The 15,013-nt window shown below is 36.6% G+C and overlaps 1 protein-coding gene across 5 annotated transcripts in view; it reads left to right on the forward strand.

Moving 5' to 3' along the window:
* CDK14 (cyclin dependent kinase 14) overlaps window positions 1–15,013 on the forward strand; it is a 626,953-nt gene that overhangs the window by 280,353 nt on the left and 331,587 nt on the right. For all 5 annotated transcript variants that reach the window (XM_049641422.1, XM_049641423.1, XM_049641421.1 and 2 more), the window contains one exon: window positions 2,485–2,579. In XM_049641422.1, the coding sequence (XP_049497379.1) occupies window positions 2,485–2,579 (95 nt within the window). The remainder of the gene's footprint in view (window positions 1–2,484; window positions 2,580–15,013) is intronic.

The raw sequence follows: 15,013 nt of genomic DNA on the forward strand, positions 1-15,013 counted from the left end.
AGAAAATGAGTGTTATCTGTTAATAGACTGAGATCTGGGGCTAGTGCTGGTCGTATAGTAAAAGGAAGATAAATCGAAGGAGGAGGAGCTGCCAGATGGTAGCAGACTCTTCAAGGAATATTCAAAGTGTGTGTGTGTGTGTGTGTGTGTGTGTGTGTGTGTGTCCCCACTGGGGAACCTAAATGAATGACAATCAGTAAATTTATTGAGTTGCTACTATGTATCAGGCTTTGATCTTGGACATGAAGTTTAGAGGACAGTGAATGATGGCTGCCTAGTCTTGAATCCTTCCACTCCCACTTCTCCAAAAGTTATAAATCCAACAGAGAGACCAAATAAAAGTGCACATGACCCACATCTTTAAAAACATTAGGAGATGCCACAAGTCTGTGGTTGCAGAATGGGACAAGGGAAGCTTTAGACAGGTTTAAGAGACTGTGAAAAAGAATAGAGGGATGTGGAGAGCTGAGATGAAAGCACAGACAGAATCAGTCTGGAAAGAGAAAACTGGGTCTCCATGTAGTTCACAGCAGTGACTATAGAAAAGATCAAAACTGAATGGGATTGGAACTGGCAGGCATTGGAAAGTATTGCCTATGGGAGAGATTCAGATATATAGCAAAAGGGTAGTACCCCTTGAAGACATGGCAGTGAAAGTAAAGAAGGAAAGACAAGGGAGAAATTAAGGATCCTATAGAAATGAAAAAGAAACAAAACACCCCAAACTCTTTCCCTTTCTCCCACCTGTACCATCCGTAATAACTACATAGCAGAGAGAAGAGAGGACTCTCAAACTAAGAGCACAGCACTTTGGATGAATAGAAATAGATCAAATACATCTGTATAAAACTGCTGTAAAAACTCAGAAAATATAAAACAATGCATTTCAGCTCATAAAAATGCTTTTCAAAAAACAACCATAGGGGCTCTTGGGCAAGTCAGTTGGTTAAGTGTCCAACTCTTGATTTTGGCTCAAGTCATGATCTTAGGGTTTTGGGATTATGGGCTCTGCATTGAGCTCCATGCTGAGCCTGCTTAAGATTCTCTCTCCCTCTCCCTCTCCCTCTCCCTCTCCCTCTCCTTTTCCCTCTCCCTCCCTCCCTCTGCCCCTCTCCCCCACTCATGTGCTCGCTCTCTCTCTCTCTCTCTCAAATAAAAAAAAGCCATAAATTGAAGAAAACTGTACACAATATGGTAATCTAAATTAAATTTTCTCATTCAGGCTCTTGGGTGTATGAAACCTAAAAATCCCACCTTGACTTGGTAATATAAAAGCTCAGAAGAAAAATGTACAAAAACCAAAATGAAATGAAGTAAGTTATTTGAACTCCCAGGAAATATAAAAGAAAAGTCAAATTGGAAATGAAGTGTAAATTACATGATGTCCAAGGGAAAATAGATTCAAATGTCAGGTGACCCAGTATACTAATATTTACATTAGATATAAATGGCCTAAATATCACTTAAAAGAGATTGGCAAAATGGATTTAAATTTTTTTTTAACATTTATTTATTTTTGAGAGACAGAAACAGCATGAGTGGGGGAGGAGCAGAGAGAGAGGGTGGGTGACACAGAATCTTAAGCAGGCTCCAGGCTCTGAGCTGTCAGCACAGAGCCCGACATGGGGCTTGAACTCACAGACTGCAAAATCATGACCTCAGCTGAAGTCAGATACTTAACCGACTAAGCCACTCAGGCACCCCGTGACAGAATGGATTTAAAAAACACATGGCCCAATGATATGTTGTCTATAAAACACTTATATATTCAAATATAATGATTTTGGTAGGTTAAAAGATGTAAACAGATACACCATCAAAAGTAAGCTGAAGTGGTTATATTAATATCTGACAAAACAGGCACAGAGGTAAGAAAATTACCAAAGACAAAGAGAGACATTATATGTGGATATAGGAGCCAGTTCACAAAGAAAACATAGCAATTCCAAATGTATATCTAGTAAACACCAGAGCTTCAAAATACACAAAGCAAAAACTGGCAGAATTCAAATGAGAAATTGACAAATCCCCAATTACAATTCTCTTAGTCACTAATAGAACCATTATGCAGAAAATAGCAAGTGTATAGAAGAATTGAAGGACACGATCAACCAACAGAATCTAATTGGCATTTATAGAACTTTCCACCCAAGTTCAGCAGAATATATATTCTCTATACATCTGGCATGTATACCAAGATCAAGCATATCCTTATAATAAAACAAACCTTAACAATTTTCAAACAATTGAAATCATACCAAGTATGTCCTCTGCTTATAGTGGACTCTACCTAGAGGTTATTAACAAATAACAAGTGAAATAATTGGGGGATCTTCATCTAAATGAAAACCCTGTTCCTCTGTCCTTGATTCTGAATAGTTTTCGGCTTGGAAAATGGAAAAATAGATATTGATATGGAAAAATGATGATGAAATATATCAGTTGATTGTTACGCATTGTCTCTTTTTCTATTTTGTTTTACAGCCTCTCTGTTAAAAGGACTAAAACATGCTAACATAGTTCTGCTTCATGACATCATCCACACCAAGGAGACGCTGACACTTGTGTTTGAATATGTGGTGAGTAAAATAAGAATTCAGATTTTACAAATATAAATAAAATTCTTGTAATATTATCATAGACTTTCTTATTTAGGTTGCTATATACTGAAGTGAGTATTTCATCCAGTAAGTTTGCATAGTTTTGAAAAATCCAGAAAAATGTTAAGATATATTATTTATAGATATAGATATATATTTATAAGCATAAATATATAATGGATATATTATCTCTTTATAACCTGTTGTTACTTTGATGTGCTGTAATTTTTTGGTTTATCAAATAGGATTAAACAGCACAGTGGTGATCATTCCATCAAAGGAAGTTCACAGACAATTTATTTTTCCTTTGGACTTGTAACCTGGTTTCTCAGAAGCATCCTTATTAAGGTTGTGGTTTTTTTAATTGTTGTTGTTTTCATGGAGGAAAGCCTGATACTTACAATTTAGACTTCATAGTTTTCCCCCTCAGTTGGTATTTCAGCTATTAATTAAAACTTCCAATTTGCATAGCACACAATGTAATGATCTTATTGTGCTGAGAGTATTACTGCTGGAAGACTTGGACTTGAACTCATAATTAATCTTTCTCCATTTCTCTTAGAAAAACATATGGTATTTATGTAGCACCACTTCAGCATTTAACTGTGGAATCATGAAATGTAACCATGATAATTAACATCCCAATTTTCACAGATGGATCTGAGAACATGTAATTTATAAGATACAAATGACATCGGTGGAGACTTTTATTGAGAAGAGTAGCTGTTGGTATTGTGAATGTATTAGTATCCCATTTTGTAATTATCACACTACTTTTTTAAAAATTTGAAATAGTTTCCTTTTTTAAAAATATATAATAGAATGCATATTTGCAGCATTTTTATCTTGCTAATGTCTGCCTGTGTCTGTTTATCATTTGAAAATTGTTGTCTTATGAAGAAGCCATTTCTCTTCTCTATTTACATATAAATGATAGATACATTTGAATAATATGGTAATGCAACTACAAGGACAGCTAAAGCTGAGCAGTTGAATATATTACATGCTACCAAGAATGGATGCAGATTCACACATCAATGCAAATATAATTTCTTTTGTTTAATCAGTGATTTTGGAGTCAATAACATATTCAGTTGGTTTAGAATTGGAATTTTTGTTTCCTATTTTCCAGTAGGTCTAGTTGCAATATTGCAATTAAATCTAGATTTTTATTAGTATACTTGACTAACTTTTATATTTTATGGAAAATAGATTTCAAAAATGTACTTATTCCCTCCTCCAAAATTAGATAATTAAGCTAAAAGGAATAAAAGTAGTTTGGCCTCTAAAATCATTTACATTAATAGAGAAACTAACAGAAATAATATGAAAGTATGTCCTCCAAATCTTAAAAGAAAACTAAATATATTTGTGAGGCTAAAAATGTGTGTTTCAGATCACATGTCATTTGATGATTTTCTATTCTGTGGACGTTGCCACATGAAAGAAATTCACTGTCCTGAAATATTTGCTAATTGATTAAGGCTGACTTTTAAACATGTCCTGCAGTATTTGCTAACTGATTAAGACTGACTTTTAAACAATCACTCCTCTTTGTGTGAGGGAAATTTTCCCTGGTCCCAATTCTTTTGGAGCATCCCTGGTCAATCAACCACATAGTATAGTGTGGACATATACGGTACTTTTCAAGCAACATTTTTCTTCCTGACTTCTCTGGGGGAGATAAGCTTAACCTGTTCACTTTCAGAGAATAGGGCAAGTATGTGTCATTTATGGTTTAGGACTGCCCTGCCTTGCCTCTGCTTGGTTCCCCACTCCACCATTTCCTCACTTCCCCATTGTCCTTTGCCTTCTTCCTTTCCTTTCTTTGTCTTTTTCTGCTTTCATCTCCTATCCTTTGGCTTTCTTGGGTGAAGTACTTTTCGTTGCTACAGCTGAAGTTTGTTTGGGCTTTGTTTATTTTAAGTAAAATGTTTCAGTGGATCTCTGAAATCAGAATTGGGGTAGGGGTGGGGAAGAGCTCCAGGCTGTAGAAATATCTTACAGGAGTCTTCCCAGTTAGAGTGGAGGAGATGTCGATTCCTTGGCAGCTTTGGTCTATGTGGCAAGTATCCAGTATAAAAATAACTCCCTTGAATATTTCCTACGGGTTTTATTTTTTATACTGTTTTTGTTGTTGTTGTTGGTTGTTGTTTATACACATACTGATATCTCAAGAAGATTAAAGCTAGTACATATTTTAATGGATTAATCAGATTGCTTTCCTCACAGTATCTAGCAGAAATAAATTCTGCTCTTTTCTGGTGTGTTTCATAGCAGTAGAAAGGCAATAGTAATTTCAAAGCACGAAATGCCTTGGGAATTAGAGCAGATCTAGGTGAGGGATGTAGGCTAGGAAACAGGAGGGCACTGAGGGCCTGGGATGATGAGTGATAGATCAGAAAGGGAGGTGAAAGAATATTTCAGACAATTATGACCACAATACTAAAAATCAGCAACTAAAATTTATTGAGTTCTAGGCCAAGCATTGTGCTGGGGGTTTTACATTCATTATCATTTTTTATATTCTCAACAGCCTCATGGAAGTATGAATATCAGCACTTTACAAAGGAGAAAACTAAGGATTAGGGAGATTAGGTACTTTTCCAGGATCTTGTAGCATGCATGTAAAACAGACTCAGACCCATATTATTCTGATTCCCAATTGTAATGTTGTATCTCCTATTTATTTTTACAACTTTACTTAGATTGAGCTTTTGGTCAGAGGAGGAAAAGAAGAAATTTTCTTTTTCTTTCCACCACCCTCCCTTATCCTGCTCTTAAGATCCTGAGGGCAGTTAAATCCTAAATATACAGATAAACTGCTTTGTTGTTTAAATGACTTTTATGGACTGGTCAAAAGCCTAGTTATTTAAGATTTTATTTTAATTATGAAATGTTTTAAGTTTCCATAAAACAAACTTACAGGGGTGCCTGGGTGGCTCAATTGGTTAAGCGTCTGACTCTTGGTTTTGACTCAGGTCATGATCTCACAGTTGTGGGTTCAAGTCCCACATTGGGTTCTATGTTCACAGTGCAAAGCCTGCTTGGCATTTCTTTTTCTCCCTCTCTCTCTGCTCCTCCCCAGCTCTCTCTCTCTCTCTCTCAAAAAATAAATAAATAAACATTAAAAAATAGTTTAAAAAGCAAACTTATAAATTATATTATTACCCTTAAAACACTTGCGCGCGTGCGCGCGCGCGCACACACACACACACACACACACACACACACACACACACAGAACCTTGTTATTTAGCAAGCCCTAAAATCAATACCAAACATTTTAATGTCTACTTTCCTAAACTTAGTAATATTACCGTATTTAAAAATTGTTAACTTCAAAGTTGTTTTTCTAAAAAGTGTTGATTTTATACTCCATGTAATTAATAGTACCTTTTTTTTTTTTTTGAGGAAGAGAAATGAGGAAGTTAAACTGTGTAAGAAAAATCCATATACTATGACCATTGAAACCCTAGATATGAAAGAAAGGAAAAATTATTTAAGATTAACTAGGTACTATTGGATTTTTTCTTTGGATTTTAGTTAAGTGTTCAAGGTTTTTTTTTTAAGATTCCTATGTAATTTGAGTTCCACAAAGTGGAAGATTTTTATTTATGATAGTGTACAAACTGTGTATGTGTATTTCTGTTCTTTGCTTTAAAAGAGAACTCAAAGCCTAGCTACTTTGTGTTATTCCCATGAATGACATTCTAGGTTACACAAAAGCCTGGCGAGGGGGCCAGAATAATGGAATAAATGATATGCTGTTAGTGATGTGAAAGAATACTGGAAGAAATGACTTTGGAGGTCATTATGAAAACTGTTAAGTGGATAATTAGATATTGCTAGTGTAGGCTGTCTCTTATGTACTGTGGAAAGCTCCTAAAATGTCCAAAATTTAGATTCTTATACACTTTCAAAATGTGTAGATATAATCTGTGAGCTGCAAGGTTGGCAACATCCTGGGAAACATGCTGCTCAATTTGCCCATGTCTCAGTCAAGTAGCACATGGACCCCGGTAATGTGTGCTGTTTTGAGTACTACCTTCATGTCATTATTGTCAAATGTGAAAGAGCATTTTCACCAAGGAATGACTCAGTTAGCTTGAAAAATAGATCTTATTATACAGTGGTGTAAGACATTGTTATAGCTCTCTTTCTTCCTACATGCATTAGAAGGTTGGAAGAGAATTCCTATAGAAAATAGTGAAAGTGCAAACAATTTTTTTCTACTTAAATAGAAAGTTAAGCAACTACGGTCTGTCCCTCCTTCCCTCCCACCCTCCTTCCCTCCCTTTTTCCTCCCTTCCTCCCTCCCTGCTTCTTTCTTTCTTTTTCTTTCTTTCTTTCTTTCTTTCTTTCTTTCTTTCTTTCTTTTCCTTCCTTCCTTCCTTCCTTCCTTCCTTCCTTCCTTCCTTCCTTCCTTCCTTCTTTCCTTCCCTCCTTTCCCAAAGACAAGTGCCACATTAACCTATTTAACACTATGCTGAAAATTTTATTTTTTTTATTAACAAAATTTTTTTACATTTATTTATTTTTGAGAGACATAGCACAAGTTGGGGAGGGGCAGAGAGAGAGAAGGAGACACAGAATCCGAAGTAGGCTCCAGGCTCTGAGCTATCAGCACAGAGCCCCACATGGGGCTCAAACTCACAAACCGCGAGATCATGACCTGAGCTGAAGTCGGACGCTCAACCGACTGAGCCACCCAGGCACCCCCATGCTGAACATTTTAAAACAGATTCCATCAGTGGAAATATGAATACTAATAATACATGTGATCATGTAAATATATATTACTATTAAAGTGCATAACTGTTCTGTTGTGGTTTTTATAACATGAGATCAAAGTATGTGTAGCAGAACTCTTCATTGCATATTTATTATATATAAGAAGAAAAGCAACAAACATTATATTCATTGGAACAATCACTTTATTTTTTTTTGCTGTGCTGTAAAACTAGTAAAATACTCAAAACTAATGTGTAACATTATGTAAAAACAATCTATATTACATATGAAAAAAGCTGTCTCCAAAAATTATGTAAAGTGATTGATGTATCATCAAAATTCACATAAGTTATTCTTATAGTACTTTTATTCTACAAAATACTCTCTTATACATGTTATTCTATGAGATTCCATCTTTAGCCCTTTAAGATACTTAAATCACATATTGTTATTACTCAGTTTTGGCTTTTTGTTACCCAGTTTTTTATTGATGAGGAAAAATAATGCTTAGAGACTTTCAAGTAAAATCACTCAGGTAAGTTATAAGGGTAAAAGCTAAGGCTTCTGTGCCAAGACCCTTGTTATCCCATCTCATCTTGTAAATAGCTGGTGTTAGGATAAAGAACCATCTTCACATTTTTATATGATGGTCTGAGATGTGGGTGATGTTCAAATATGGGAACGGCAGCTGAGAGTTACATTCTGTCTTTCCCCCCTGCCACACAATTTACCTCATTATTTGGTTTCTCTACCTCATACATTTTGATTTCTAAATCTATGAGGAATGCTTTAATTTGCATGATTTTAAACCACATCTGTTCTCAAAAACTGTAGCTCTCCCTCACTGTTCTGGTTTCCAGATTAAACTATCTTGGAGAAGTTGAATATGTTTCTGCTTCCTATGAGATAAAATACATGTGCACATGTGCATGCACGTACAACTTTAAATGGGAGTATTTAGGGGAGGCCTTGCTGAGAAGGTGAGAAGTATTTAGGGACAAAATCTGAAGGAGATATAGGAGGAACACACATATATTTGAGGCAAGTGGTTGGATTCAGGATCTGTTTTCATGGATGAGCCGATAGAATTTGATGTGGTATTTGAGAGATGAAGAGCAGTCAGGAATGACCCCACGGATCTGGACTTGAGCAACTCTAATTGTGGAGCTGCTGTGAGGAAAGATGGGACAGACTGCAGAAGAAGCAGTGTGGGGAAGAACACAGTTCACATTCAAACAGGTTGACATGTGTATTGCATATGCAAGTGAACATGTCACAAGGCAGTTGGGTGCATGAGTCTGGAATTTTGGAAAGAGATCCAGGGTAGAAATTTGGAAGTTGCCTGGGCTGTAGATATTATTTGACAAGGTGATTGTATGGGATCACCGAGTATGGTGACTGTTTCCCTAGTGACCCTAAGTGAACCATGTCTTTGTATACTCACACCCTTGTGCAATCCTTACCCCTTAATCTAGACTGGGCTTGTGGCTTGCTCTAGCCAATAAAACAATATGGTGGAAGTGACACTGTGCCAGTTGTAGTCCTGACAGCTTCTCTTTTGTGCTCTGGAGCAAACTGACCAGCTGTGTTAGAATTCCAGTTGTCCTGCTGAAGAGGCTAGATGGAGAGCCAGAGGCTCTGGATGGTGTGGAAGAAAACTGAGTACCTGAAACACTGTGTGAAGTTAGGCTCTAGGTACAAGACTCTAACCAAGCCATTTGCCCAGCCAGCCTAGCTGCTGGCTGCCAGATCTGTGATTGAATAAGCCATTTGGGGAGTGGGAGGGGGCCGTATTCCAGGCTCACAAGTATCACATGGTGATTGTCCCTGCTATGCCTTTTCTGAATTTGCAACCCAAGAATTGTGAGAAATGATAAGATAGTTGTTGTTTTAAACCATTAAGTTTAGGGTTAGTTTGTTGTATATACTCAGTAATTAAAACACCATATGTTTTAATGAATGAGCAGAGAAAGTGGAAGAGAATCTTATGGACTGAATACTGGGACATTCTACCATTAAGGGTCATAATGATGAAGAACTATCAACGAAAGGATACTGAAAAGAAAACACCAGTAAGAAAGGAAACTATTCATGAACTCAGATAAAGCTGTTTCATCTGAGACTGAACGCAAGAGCAGAGCAGGGGCTGCCTCTCCAGTGCCTAGCAGCGTGTCTGGTGATAGGTACTTAGCAAATGTTTTTGATATGAATGAGTGAGTGACATTTGAAGCGGGAAGAACAAAAGATTATAATAGTTTCACCAGTTAAGGCAGACAACTGAGAGAAAGCAGAACTACTAATTCATGTTTCAACATATTTCTTTATTAAGAAAATTTTTTTCTTTATTTTTCTTTACTTTTATCTACATTGCATCTTCAGTTTCCATCTAGAGTCTTTTTTTTTTCTCTCAAAGCAAATATTCTTCCAAGCAGAAGACTTAGAGCAAATCTGACTCCATAGCAATGAGAGTGGGCCTCAGACAATGGGATAGTCAGAAGCCACCTAGTTGTGTCAGAGGAATTAAAGGGTCTGGCTGCTCTGAACAAATGTACCAGTCAGAGTTCTCTCTTGCAAGCAACAGAAATTCTCTTTGGCTGAATTAAACAGAAAAGTTATTGAGAGGCTATCATGTGGCTGACAGACCTGCTGGGAAGAATTTAAAAATCAGCAGGAGCAGTGAGAAGCTGGATAGCCAGACCAGAGCCAAAACCATGCTAGGGGACTGTTGCCGCTAGGAATGTTGACTCCAGACATGGTCTCTTATTTCACTGTCCTGACTGTCGTGGGTAACTGGATGTTATTACCTCTGCTGACGATGGCAAAACAGCATGGATATTCTCCCTGATTCTATGGGTTGTTAGCTCTTACTGCTGAGTTAGAGTTGGTTGTGTTTGGTTAAGTGACACTAGGTCTCATGTCCATGTTTTGACTGCACACACCCCTCAGAGAGTGGCTTTTGCAACAGCAGCTGGGCCTTGCCTTCCACCAAAAGCCATAAAGCAGGGGATCTTCAAACATAGGTAATACATTTGTGTACAGAAGACGCTTCACTCCCGTGCTCTTTCCAATCCCCTCTCCCCAAAAAACACCTCATGAACATCCACCAGAATAAGCTTATGATGTAGTCCTGGATAAATTGCATCTAGAATGTGAAAAGAATCACAGGTGGTGTATTCATAGAACTATTGTGTATAATCTTTGAACAATCAAGAATGAAGGTGGTTTTTAACAGGTGGTGGGGAACTAAGCTCTTGAATCTATAGAGGTGTAAGCACCCTATAGAGCATTAATGAAATTCAAAACTAGATTTTTGTACATTAAAGTCTAATAATCTTCATTCCCTTTTAGTAAGTAGCAGTGTTATTTCCTGATTTCAGTAAAGCTTGTGGCAAGGACTCATGACATCCTTAGAATAAAATTGAAATCCAGATGTTAGATTATTATTCTTTCAGTTTATTACTGGATAAACAACTTCACCCAAAGCCTATTGATTAATGAATTGACATCGGGGTGGAGAAAAGTTTATGAGGGTATGCTGGAGGGCACTGTCTTTGACCTTGTTCTGTTTGAAATTTTTATTAATGACTCAGATGAAGACATGGTGATGATGTGCTTGACCTATTTGTGGGCTTCATAGCTGGGAGCCATAATTAACACTTGGGGTGATGGAATCAGGGGTCAAAACAGAATCTGACAAAAGAATCTGACAAAATGATGAGTAGAAACTACAGTCTGAATTGCTGTAGGATAAGTAAAACAATGTTTTTGGTTAAAAAAAAATAAACAAGCCCAAGCTAATAGGGAAAAACAGGATGGAGGAAAGTTAACTTCAAAATAGTTCATATGAAAAAGACTAGTAATTTCTTTGCCTTAGCGAAGGGAAGCAAACAGGAGCATGCACCTAGGATGGCAGGAGGTCTGTGAACCATGTATATCACCAGTTATGGTGCCAGGAAGACTTATTCTGGAGGATTAGGCATACTAGAGAGTAGAAGAAAGGTAATGTGTGTATTCCAGACAGGATAGGAAAGCCAAGTATGAGAATTTTGGGGAGGCTAGTCTTGGCTTAATCCTGGGAAAGATTTGCTAATGTTTTGTGTTACTCGTAAGTTAACTTCAGTGTCTCAAAGTGTAATGAATGTCTTACCACTAAAAGTATTCAAATAGAGGGTAGGTGGATCCATATCAGAAATACTGTAGGAAGGGTTCCTAACCTGTACGCTATGTAGGGCAATTGAAATAACGTAATTTAGGTATGTTATTTCATGTTGTCCCAACCAAAACCATGAAGTAAGTAGAAGGTTTCTCCATTTTGCAGATGAGGAATTTCATGCTAAGATGTCAGATACTCCATGTATGCCCTTTCTAGTGACTACATAATACCATCTCCTGTGTGAAGTGTGAATCCAGGTGGCTTAAACTTTATATAGCAAAGGATTGACCCAAGTTTTTGCAACTGTTATGTGAACTCATTTCATTTGGCATAATTTTTGGAAGGAGAAACACAACTTGTTATGATCATTCACTTATTCATTCATTCATTCGTTCCTTCATTCCTTCATTCATTTTTCTCCTCCAACATGTAAGAACTGTCTTCCAGGGATTATCCTTGAGCTCTAGAGATACAAATATATATCCGTTGCTTTTAATGAGGCTGAAGTCTTGTCAAGGACTGTGATGTTAGGCTAGATAGTGTCTGTGTGCCATTTGGGTAATAAGTTGCTGTCACAGATCTTCCTGTATTGTGGGACTGGAACACATTTGTGTTTTAGGGAAAACAGTAAGAAAACCAAATTTGACTCATGGACTTTTCTTTATGGAAGAATTTCAAGAATGTTTTAGTTTCATGTATGGAGAACTGGTTATGCAGTGTCATACTGTGATCTTATATTCCGAAGAGGGGTGAGTTGTCATTCATATCTGAGCAGCAAACATGAACAGATGTAAACATTGTGGATGACTGAACGTGCAGGCGGTGTAAGATAGAAGAATTCTGAAGCATAAGGATGAACTAAAGAAAGGAAAACGAAACAAGCTTGCTTTCAATCAGTGCTCTGTTATAAACTTCTCATTTTGTCTAATTGGTAGGACAAAGTCAATTAACTTCTTTTCTATCCTTTACCCTAATGGCTTTTTCTCATGTCACAAAGAATCCCGATCTTTTTGAGTCATTTTCCACTATGTTTTTTCACTATCATGTTGGGTGCTGGGATTTCAGTTTATTTTTTCAGTTGATATCATATCTATCTTCTCTGTGTTCTAGTTTTATTTCATATCGTTGCTGTCCATATTAGGAAGTCCTAATCATAGTTTAGTATTTTAATTTGCATGATTTAAGATGGAAGTGTATACGGTCTCTAAATGTTGCTATAGTAAAAGCCTGGTTATCCACAAGAACATACAGTTATGAGTACCTTTCTATAGATGTGACTGCTTTTATGAGAACTCACTTCGTGTCTATGGGCTTTTTAATTTTTTTAATTATTTTTCTTATTTTAATTTTGAATTTCATCATTTAAGCTATAAGCATATATTGGGGAAGCTGAAATAATATGTGATATGTGAAGAGAGTACACTGAAAAAGAGACTTTACTGTTGGAAGGAGAGCATAGGGAAAGTAAGAACAGAAAAAGAGAATTCCTTTGAAAAGGAAAGAACGTATTTTGCATATTACTTTTTTGGATTTTTTTTCCTCACAGGAATTATTTCAATTTTTCTTAAGTTAAGAAAACAATAATCTTGAAAAAACTGAACATGTTTCGGGGGGCAGGCGGAGGCAGGAGACTGATGCATTAGATGTAATAAGACTGACAATAATGGTCGACTCAGAGAGAGTGGAGTAACATTCCAGCTAAGGTACTAAAGTTGCCATCTGATGAAGGTACCCAAGATCAATAATTCCAGTTACCTTCACATTATGTTTGATTAGAGCATGAAGTAGTTGAAGAAAAAATTATTAGCAAATTTATCTCTCAGTGAGAAAATATACATTATTTTATATCATACAATATGAAGTGTCTGCAGCTTCTCACTAGTGTTCAGGATCAGTAATTTGATAAATACATTGCAGTATAATGACCGCTTAGGATTTTCTCCTCATTTTATTTTGTTGGTGTTGTTGCTGCCATTATTTCTTGCATTTCAAGAATATTTAATTAACATCATATAATGTTTTAATCTAATATGTGTTTTGTGCTTTGTTAAAGGGGGTGAAATCCACTCCAGGTTTGAATCATTATTTTTGTTGATGTGACTGCTGTTTTTATGTGAGTTATACATCATATGCATATAAAGAGTCAATTAGTTTCATGGTTTACTATAAAAAACAGCAGTTTTTACTCTCCAGTCTTTTAGGTGATCCTTGTGGATTTTCCTCTGAAAATCTAGTAAGACTTTCTTTTATTACCACCTCTTGTTATTCACCTTTTGGCATCATCCATTGACTCCTACAGTGGAAAACCTGAACTTGGTGGGGGTTTTTTTCATTATTCCATTTTCAACAAGTGAACCCATCTGTCCTGCCATTCTCCCATCATCTTTTGCTTCCGGTGTAGGGCCATTATAATTTTGATAAGATCAGAAGTTTGGCATTTACATTATTATGCCAATATAATTTTTTTTTTATTATTTTAGAGAAAGAGTGAGAGAGCATGAAGAGGGGAGGGGGCAGAGGGAGAGAGAGAGAGAGAGAGAATCCCCAAGCAGGCTTCATGCTCAGCATGGAGCCTGATGCAGGGCTCAATCCCATGACCCTGGGATCATGACCTGAGCCAAAATCAAGAGTCGGACGCCCAACCGATTGAGCCACCCAGGCGCCCCAGTATAAATCTTGTTTGTAGCTGAGGCATGTAGGCTTCCCTGAAATTAATAATAATTTCCCATTTTTCATTTCTACCATCAATTTAAGACCTTTTCAAATCTTGCCTGGTGCATCTCTCTTCTCTGGTTTTTTGGGATGCCCTACCACTCTCTTCTGGGGTGGAGATGTTTCGCCCTCCATCTCATGTTGTTTTATTTTGTGAGAACACAGTTTCTAATAGCTTCCTGGACAAGAGTGTGTGGAAGATTTGTGTTTTTTGTTTTGTTTGTTTTGTTTTGTTTTTTTCAGATGTTGCATTTCTGAAAATGTCTTTATTCTGCACTCATGTTTGATTGACATTTTGACTAGATACAGAATTCTTAGTTGGAAATAATTTCATTAGAATTCAATACAGTTGCTTTATTATTGCCTAGTTTTCACTCTTTCTGTTAAAACAGTTTTCTTTATTTGCAGTGTTCTAAAGTTTCATAATGAAGCAAAAAAATAGACCAGCATACAACTTTTCATTTGCACCTTTTCAATCTGGAAACTCATGTCTTTACATTCCTCTCTTTCTCCTATTATTTCTTCTTCTTCTTCTTCTTCTTCTTCTTCTTCTTCTTCTTCTTCTTCTTCTTCTTCTTTTGTTTTTTACAGTTTTATTGAGAAATAATTCACATAACAGAATTCACTCTTTTACAGTGTGTATAATTCGTTTGTTTTCAGTATATTCACAGATTTTGGGACCATCATTACGATCTAATTTTAGAAAATTTTATCAACCTACCCAGAAGCCCCCTACCCATTAGCAGTCCCTTTGAAATGTCTACCTTTCCAACCCCTGGAAAACACTAATCTACTTCATGTCTCTTTGGGTTTT

Source organism: Panthera uncia, chromosome A2, assembly GCF_023721935.1.
Source record: "Panthera uncia isolate 11264 chromosome A2, Puncia_PCG_1.0, whole genome shotgun sequence".
Lineage (NCBI taxonomy): Eukaryota > Metazoa > Chordata > Mammalia > Carnivora > Felidae > Panthera > Panthera uncia.